We start from the raw sequence: 9,889 nt of genomic DNA on the forward strand, positions 1-9,889 counted from the left end.
ATGAGCACAAAAAATAGGACTTCTAACTAAAACGTACTCTTCAATGTTCAGTTCAAACTCAATGAGTGGCATTGTGGAAAGACTGCATGCAATGAAAGTCACGAGCAAGTTGATGTGAACGAATCCAGTCTTTGAATTATCAATGAACACTCACTTATTTTTCAGGTCAATAAGCCAAAAGTTACTTGTCGTGGCAACAAGCCTCTCTGTTTGTGAATTTTCCCATTCTACAATGACTATCAAGAAGCAATTGAAGTGAATTTGACATCGAGAATTTCCACTTTCAAAACTATGGCCGATTAGCCAACCCCTAAGTTCTTGGTTTAAACTCTATACAGTCTGCGCATGAGCAGTAACAAGACCACCTAGGTCATTTGAAAAAAACACTGGATGCTGGTACAGTGCAATGGTAATCTAAACTTCATAGTGGTGAGGGATGATATAAGCACAGGAAAATGATGACAAAAAAGTGGTACATTATTTTTCAGAAGCTTCAAAAGATTCCTTTACAACTACTAAAGATTGTTTTCTTTCTGTTTTGTTCAGTTAAAACTGAAAAAATACTTTGAAGGTACAGTGGAATTGGCTATTATTTGTATATCAAGCCCTAAGAATGTAAAAATACAAGCATATAAATGTTACAGTTTTTCATGAATATTAATGCTCATGAATATTAATGAGCCGTCCAGCACTCTTGGAACTCTGGGCAGAACCCTGTATTACAAGTATGACCTTCATTTTGACAGTACAAATACTTAAATACTTATACTTCTCTTTGACCCATTCTATTGTTCATTAATTTGAGCACAAGGCCCGCCACTTTTGTTTTAGCCCTGTGTCCACCATGCTATCCCCCCAACTATATTATTAAATACGGTGGTTTCAACAGGGTTGGAACTCACAACGTACCGTACCCAGTCACCCAGCAAAAGCAACTCACAAAACCACTCGGCAAAATCCCCAATCTCAAAAAGATTGGTTCAATAACCCAGCTAAGTTGCTACAATTTTTCTGACTGCGACCCCTCCACACGCTGTTAAGTCTGTGAAGCACTGACGCTCGTACGCTCACTATCACACATACATGTAGCACACAAACTTTATCGAAGCGAAGCAATGTGACAATCAACCTGAGACCATGGGAATGGGAAAAAGAAGTTGAAGGTTGGATACGCTCCTCTTTCCATTCAAAGTACATGTAATCATTCCCTTCTAATTCTGTATCTCTGCTATTGCTGACTATGAGTGATGTTTCTGTGGTGTCTTAATGATCAAACCACAAAGGTAAAAGAGTTACAAAATATAGTCCTTGGAGGCAAGTTGCAGGTTGGTTTAAATCAAAGCTAATCACATTTTAATTCGATCAGATGTTTCTGAGGTATTAAAATGCAATTAACAACAAAGTTGCAGTTTTCAAATATTTCACTTGTTATATGTGGTATTATCTCTAAAGTGATGACCAATAAATAAAGAGATACTGTGTTGAACACAGCAAAATTTTCTGTTTGCTGGATTTGTACATAATTTGCACTGTAAGCTAGCTGTACTTCCTACCTGTTTTTCCCATCTGGAGATAGTGCCAGTTTCCATTGTTGGTGATAACGCTGGCAGAGGGACTTCATGATGTGGTGGTAAATCATCTGAAAAAAAACCCAACCCATTAACATCATGATAACTGCATCTAAACTCTTTCATACATGTACACAAAAGCCCAACTGGACATGTACAATGCACCTAACCATTGTGGCTCAGGTAAGAACTTGCCCTCTCTCTAACAGATTTTGGTGAACTTCTATGGCTTTGATAGTAAAGTCGGAGATCAACATAGAGAAATGACCATGAGGAAGTTTAGTTATCTATGACAATATTACGCCTGTATTACCAATTACATTACATGAAACGCTTTCATTGAATATTGTGACACCATTTCATTGTGTAAATGAAAATGGTCAGAACACTTCCATCATGATAGATGCCTGTCATAAATGTCATGAACTTATAAATACTTTCCTGCATGATAAGAAAGATCAATGATAAAAATTGAGATGATGACAGTCCAGACACTGAATGCTACTCTAATGTATAAATGCAAGTGAGTAAAGAAGTTATCAGAAAAACTGAGTATGCAGTTTTTAATTTTGTTGTCCAAACATATTGCGAGCAAGCTTTAATGGGGCTAATAACTGAAATGGGCTGAATTTAGAACTTGAATGGACACTTTTAAAAACCACACCAAGATACTGGTACTCATTCTTACCTGAACTAAGAAATCTGACTTGCACTATATTGTTGACTCTGTATAATTGAAACTTGACAGGTTTATGCACAGCAGATCTGTAACAACAGAAGCGCATTATATTTATAACGTGATATATAACACTATCATTGGAGTCCTTAAAGGTGAAAGGACAAGAAAATTTTAAAATGTGCAAAAACCATAGCATTTTGTTTATCCTATCTCACATATGATTATTATGATGAAAAAATTATTGGCGATGTGAAAAATTAATCGCATCTCAAAAATGTAGTTGGGTGTCAGCCTCACCCACAAAATGCAATTTGAAATGCCCGCAAACATCCTTACTTCTGGGTTCTGTGGTTAGTGACGTCATCTGAGCCAAACACAAGTGGCGTGCTTGCTATTCACTGTCTAGCAGAGTGTATATCTTTTCCAGTCTTACATGTAAATAGTTGTTGCGCTCTGTCTTAGCCATATGTAAACAGAAACGATGGTCTATTGTGTTGCATTTAATTGCAATAACAGTACAGGGTCAGGAGCAAGCTTTTTAGCTTCCCCACAGAGCCGCAAAGCAGTTCGGAGAAAATATCGGCAGCCGAGTCAATGCTCACGGCTGTGTTCAGTGCACTTTGAAGAATCGGCATTTGTCATTTCTCTGAGCATCATAGCATCATTTGGATTACAAAAAAGTCTTTACGCCTGAAGCTGGATGCTATTCCAACAATTACCACAATATTGACCAGGAACATTTGAAGGCTCCTCCTCAGGCAAGTTCTCCAGCTAGATCGAAGAGGTGTACGATATCGAACAACCGCACACAAAGGTTCACGAAACATCGGCGACAGGTAATTATAAGCAGGCCTGTCCCATGTTTTCCCTTTCCTTATCTATTACTTTTAACTGTGACACTGGCATTACATTTTGTATAATTGATGATCGCATGTACAATTCAGTCGTAATTAAAGTAAAATTGAAATGTAGGCAAAAATAATCAGACCTCAGTCGTCTGTGCTCTCCCTGGCCTTTCGAAATTGTTAGTAAATTTACGAATTGGGTTCAAAAAATATTAGTAAGCACAAATTATGTTATTCTGAACCCACCAACTTTCAACAAGCACTTCTGGTACTCAATAGATGATTTTAAGGGGATAGAAATGATGAATGATTTCATTAAAGACAAAAGAAAATGAAAAATCCCTTTTTAGTTTTTTTGACAATGAAAACTCATATTTTGATACGCATTTTCAAAAGATTTATTGAATAACACAGTACATCATGGGTCATGAATGCTTGTAACATTGAAATTTCTTCCTTGTCTCAATAAAGTGTGTAATTTTGGTCAACGGCCAATGAATGTTATTCAATTACTCTATCTTTAGTACACAACATACCGGTAACATGTTCAAGTATATTGTGACACAAATCATAACTCCCTTTGTGTGTGTAGTCAGTGGTTGATGATTATATATATTAATTTATGAAGCGGTCATTAATATTATCAAATATTATCAGTGTTTGCACAAGTTTTAGATGCTAGAAAATCTGTCCCCTGTTTTTCATATTTGGAAAGCTCTGTTACTTTTAAAGTATGCATGTCATCCCATAGGTACTAAGTGGTGCCTCTATAGCTGCAGTCATTATGCAATGTTCATCTCCAAAATTCTTTTTCAACAACCACTGATCAGAACATTTGGCAGTCTGTGGTTTCGCACAAATTTTGTCTCATCTCAATCAAATTTAAGTACGCAAACTGAGACTGGTGATCCTGCTAATGTTTTCTTAGAGACAGTTATACTTTTAAAACGCTGCAGATGATCGTCATTTATTTTTTTGTCTGGATAAACTTTTTGGTCATGGGACTGTGCACAGCATTTTCTCTGGATCATAGAAAACTATCAGTATTCATAACATTTGCTGAGACAGTTTCTTGTAAAATATTTTGAAGGAAACCTATTAAAATTGGCAAGCTGACTGAAAAATTCAATTTGCAGATCGTCAAATGACAAATCTATGACATCTAAGATTTCTGGCTCGCTTCCACCTCCATGCACAGAAAAACACTGTGCAGTACATGTTCAACCATGCGCGGCCCGGACTGCAGTCATAGTTCGACTGTCTTTCAGGCTGACTGTTCTTGATCTCTTCTAGCTCGGCGGTTTCATTGTTTCGTATTTTTTTCATATCAGTTGCCGTTTTTATGCCCAACTTTCTTTCCCAACTGGATACTATCAATCCAAAGTATTTGTAACTGCCCGCTTCCCTCGATCCGCTTCAACAGTCCACTCGGAGAGTTGACAGCATGTGAGTGTTTGGGTGTCTCGAAACTACCGTAATGGGGTGGTAATGCATGACACACCACTATGAGATTACAAGACCCGGGGATCTTGAAACCTTTTCGCGCATGCTCATGTTATTACAGGTCAAAGTCCAAAGCCAGCTATCACCATGTGTCGATGCGCTGATGATAGGGGCAGCGTAGGTTTTGAAAGACGAGATATGACAGTATTTCCCCGGAATTCACAATCTTGACCGAAAATCAGGCTTCAAAAATAACAAAATCGTTCGTAAATGGCCGATCGGGCATTCATTTTTTTTCGTAAATTTTCATTTTTGTTCGTAATTTACGAAAGTTACGAGCGACAGCGAGAGCACAGGTCGTGTTTAGCTTGTAGAACTGCAAGTTGTTTGTTTACAGTCACATGGAAACACAGTCCCTCTTGTGACAGAAATAATAATTGTATTTTTCATATTTACAGTAGTTTAGACGATTATGTTTTCAGACAAAAAGTGATGAAAATTTTAACAAATTTAGAGCCCCACATTCCTGCAAAATTATACTTACTTTCCAGTCTATAGGGCATTTTGCATTGTAGCGCTACTGGTGGGCAAGGTTGCAAACACCAAAAATCACCGACCGCCTCACCATAGAGCTACAAGTTTGCAGCTACTTTGCATTGGTGAATCAAAGGACATAGTTTATAACTTAGAAGGTATATAGCATTTGACAATGATAGCAATCGTTTAGTATACATGTAACTACAGACAGTCTGCAATATAATCATAATTATAGCAGCTACAATGTGGTAATTTGCTGATGGATCAAAAAAGTGGACTCCAGATTGCTGAACATCGTCAATCTATACCCATCGTCCAATCACTGAACACAAGATGACAAGTAGGGATATTCCTAGCTGCAAAAAGTGTAGCTCTACAGTGAGGCAGTCAGTGACTTTTGGTTTTTGCAACCTCGTTCACCAGTAGCACTACAATGCAGAAGACCCTGTAGTGTTCAAAATAAGCGCGCCGCACATGGCGCAGCATTTTCATGTGAAATTCTATATATTTCCAAAACATTTCTGGGAGCCACCATTACCAACTTCCGGTAATGGCAGCTCCCAAAAACACAGATGCCCCATGCTAAATGTTTATGGAACGTGATCGATGTATTTGAACAAATTCCGAACCCCATAAACGACAAGGTTAGTGTAATATAGTGTTTAGTCTTCAGTAGTGATAAATCGGTAGGACCAAATGGAGTAAATATGTAGCATTTCAAATCAACACGCCTCGCCCAGTGCGATGCGCTTATTTGGAACTCTACAGGGCCATCGGCATTGTAGAACTACTGGTGAGCAGGTTGCAAAAACCAAAACTCACCGACCGCCTCACTGTAGTGCTACAATTTTGCAGCTAGGGTCATTCGTAGCTCTGTGTGGCAGGGCTGTTTACCGGCTATAGTCCTCTGTGGTGGGACGCCTGTAGCCGGTAACACACAGCCCTGCCACATAGCTGCAAAATTGTAGCGCTACGGTGAGGCGGTCGGTGATTTTTGGTTTTTGCGACTTCGCTCACCAGTAGCGCTACAAGGCCGATGGCACTGGGGAGTATCATATAAGCGCACCCCACTCGACCAGGCGTGTTGATGTGGAATGCAACATATTTACTGCATTTGGTCGTAACGATTTATCACTAATGAAGACTAAACAGTATACTGCACTAACTTTGTCGTTTATGGGGTTTGGCGTTCTGAAAACATTGAGCGTGGGGCGTCGGTGTTTGTTGGAGCCGCCATTACCGGAAGTTGGTAATGACGGCTCCCAGAAATGTTTCGGAACGCGATCGTCGTGTTTGAACAAATTTCAAACCCCATAAATGACAAAGTTAGTGCAGCATACTGTTTAGTCTTCAGTAGCGATAAATCGGTACGACCAAATGCAGTAAATATGTTGCATTCCACATCAACACGCCCGGTCGAGTGGGGTGTGCTTATATGATACTCCCCAGGGCCATCGGCCTTATAGCGCTACTGGTGAGCGAAGTCGCAAAAACCAAAAATCACCGACCTCCTCACCGTAGCGCTAAAATTTTGCAGCTACCCTGCCACACAGAGTGTAGAGCCAGGTCATTTCAGAAACAAACGAAACGATTTACACTTGGCGCACGAGTTATCGGAACACCAAATTAGGTAATTACCCAGCAACTTGGCTGAGTACTTTGCTATTTGACCTGGCATTTACCTAAACAAGAGTCTGTTTTATGGTCTGAAGACTGATAAGATATCCACCAAACTCAGCAGGCAGCTCCTCCACTGAGTAAACTGATATGCCTACACTGGAAAAAACATTTTTGACTGGCAGCTGCATGTAGTTGATGGGAGAGTTTTGAAGGGCCGGAATAAAATGTTGTAAAGTGTAAAACATGATTTGCCGCTGTCATTTTGTGTCCTGTTTTTGTATATATGCATGTTATTACCAGTTTTTTAATCACAATTACATACATTGAAGAAACACTGACCGTCAGAGCAACCATCCAATCATATGATAAAAATGGACTGTTCCATCAATGTCAGTGGTGGGCTCATGGAAGGTGGTAAATTTGACGAGTTTTGTAACTCTAGATTTACAAGGGATGCTGCGATTTTTCAATGCCAAATAACATACAGAGGCAAAACCTGTCAGGTTCAGGCCCAGGACACAAAATTAGTACAATAGATTGTGTTACATCATCATATTATTCTCCCTTTTCACAATTTTCCCATGAACTAGATGCCAGTTGAAAATGGGTTGTTCCTGTGTAGGCATATCAGTGTACTCAGTGGGAGCTGCCTGCTGAGTTTGGTGGATATCTTATCAGTCTTCAGACCATAAAACAGACTCTTGTTTAGGTAAATGCCAGGTCAATTGCAAAGTGCTCAGCTAAGTTGCTGGGTAATTACCTAATTTGGTGTTCCGATAAGTCGTGCCCTCGCTGTAATACCGGTTATCTTGTGTTTGATTCCAGAGTAAATTTTGGTTGAAGAACGTCGTTGTTTTTTACAGTACAACACTCAGATAAATGCAGCTGGCCATGGTTTTATGACGTTATGTAATCTGTGCAATATTAGACAGACAGACTAGACTGGCAGAGGAAGTGGGCAGGTACATTAGTGTTCACTCGACCTCCCCCCCCCCCCCCCCCCCCCCCCACCCCATCCAACTCCCAAAATAGCTACAAAACAAATGTGACGCGAACCAGCAAAGGTTGCATCCCGATCACGTATTTGTTACCTAAGCAAGGCTAAAAGTTAAAGATATACAGAACCGACAGTGACAAATTAGAACATCATCGCCAATCGTATGTTCACGTACACTGCACGGCGAAACCAGGGCACTGTTCTACTTTCCTTACCTAACATTTTTGCAAAAGTGAGCACTCCTTACAGCAAATACCCTACATGACTGACCCCTGGTTAGTCTTGATAGAGTCTGGATCCTACTTAGCGTCCTAACTGTACACGCTGATCGCTGCATTCTGACCAAATTCACCTCGCCTTCCCACAGCTGGCCTATGTGAACCTGCCTGTGAACTGGCAAGATGTCTGCCAGCCTCGTTTTCGGTTGCTGCGTCCATTTGTTTTCTGTACATGTTCTCCACTGAGACACCTGTGACCCATTGTCATATCCCGGGGGTCACACCTAGCCTGTCAAAACTTCAACATATCCAGAGGGTAGGGAGTCATAAAGGGGTGTCTCATGATACGAAGGGGGTTTCGAGAATAGAATCCTGCTGACAAACTGTGAAAAAATATTTTTTTTATATTTGCAGTACGTCAGAAAAAAGTTTCATTCCAGGTGGGCTATAAAAAATTGCTGTCATGTTTATAGGCCTATATATATATTTATACTGAAAATCAGCTTATTTCTCTACTAACAAAACAAGAGTTATCTTTTAATAAACAACTTGCAGATTATATTTTTACTTTATATGAACAAAGAATTACCTAGTTATATTTATTATTAGCTAATATTATTATACTGTAATATTTTATCTTTATTGAAGAAAATTTGAACTTATTTTTGTATCACACTTTTATTGCCAAAAATGTGATGTAAATCCTATATTTACAAGCAAGCAATAAAATATTATTATTATTATATTATTATTAATATATATATATATATATATATATATATATATATATATATTATATATATATATATATATATATATTATATATATATATATATATATATATATATTATATATATATATATATATATATATAGAAAACTTGATTGATACACACTACCACACCAGTTGTTGGTCCGAACGTATTTTAATGAACTTGTGACACAACGTTTCGCTCCAAAAACTGGAGCTTCTTCAGGTGTACTGTATAACGGAAAATACAAATATATATATATTATATATATATATATATATATATATATATATATATATATATATATATATATATATATATATATATATATATTTGACAGTTCTTAATCTTTTGCTATCACATTTGTTCATGTTGGCACTGAACATTTGCACATTTAATGCATGGCCTACGGAGGTGGGAGTCGAAAATGATGTAAAGTTTCATAGGGGATTAATTACCTTAAAACAGGGACAAATGAAAGGGAGGGGTAAAAAAATATAACAAACATTCTGAAACATGAATCATTTATGTCTTAATAACAATATTTATTATCATGTTTGACAAATCAACTCAAAAATAAAGTTATTAAGCTTATGTGTCCAAGATCCCAAGCTCCTATAGTGATCCAAAAATTGTGTACATCATATACAATACAGAAGTCTCAGGTTGAATAACAACCAAGAATATAAATGAACAATCAAATAAACAGACAGACGAACAACATGAAGAAAACCAGATATGAACTGAAAATGCTCATCACTACACCTAATGCATATTCTACCGTATGTTTATATTGAATATGTCAGTCATACTGACGTATTCAAACGGTATGATGAAATATTCTTGTTTCCATAGTATTCTTGTATATTCACTGTGGAATACCCTACTACCCTTTCTATTCTCTAATATTCTTGTCGGCATATCTTAGATTATTGGACCGAATATTCGCATGCGTATTTAAAAGAGAAAAACTTCACCAATCTTAGCGATATTGAATACTTCGGCATACTACAGACATTGACTGTCTATATTATTACCACGAATATTAAGCAATAACTCTTACATATGACAGTATGTGTCACGTACGCACACTGTAAATATTCGGCAATACTACATTACATATTGCTAATCGTTCTCATGTGTTTGTCCAAAGCAACTTTACTCTGCTTTCATTCTTCCATTGTTTTCAAATGAAGTACTTTATTGTTTCTCAAGTGCCTCTAATAGCACA

General features: G+C 37.9%; 1 protein-coding gene across 1 annotated transcript in view; it reads right to left on the minus strand.

Annotated features, from left to right (window-relative positions):
- LOC139116135 (dihydrolipoyllysine-residue acetyltransferase component of pyruvate dehydrogenase complex-like) overlaps positions 1-8,110 on the minus strand; it is a 19,653-nt gene extending 11,543 nt beyond the window's left edge. The window contains exons 1-3 of the mRNA XM_070678678.1: positions 7,905-8,110; positions 2,257-2,333; positions 1,554-1,639 (exon numbers count right to left, since the gene is read on the minus strand). Coding sequence (XP_070534779.1) covers positions 1,554-1,639; positions 2,257-2,333; positions 7,905-8,026 — 285 coding nt within the window. The 5' untranslated portion in view covers positions 8,027-8,110. The remainder of the gene's footprint in view (positions 1-1,553; positions 1,640-2,256; positions 2,334-7,904) is intronic.
- Positions 8,111-9,889: the final 1,779 nt, after the last annotated feature.

Source organism: Ptychodera flava, chromosome 17 (genome assembly GCF_041260155.1).
Source record: "Ptychodera flava strain L36383 chromosome 17, AS_Pfla_20210202, whole genome shotgun sequence".
In the NCBI taxonomy this organism is placed as follows: domain Eukaryota; kingdom Metazoa; phylum Hemichordata; class Enteropneusta; family Ptychoderidae; genus Ptychodera; species Ptychodera flava.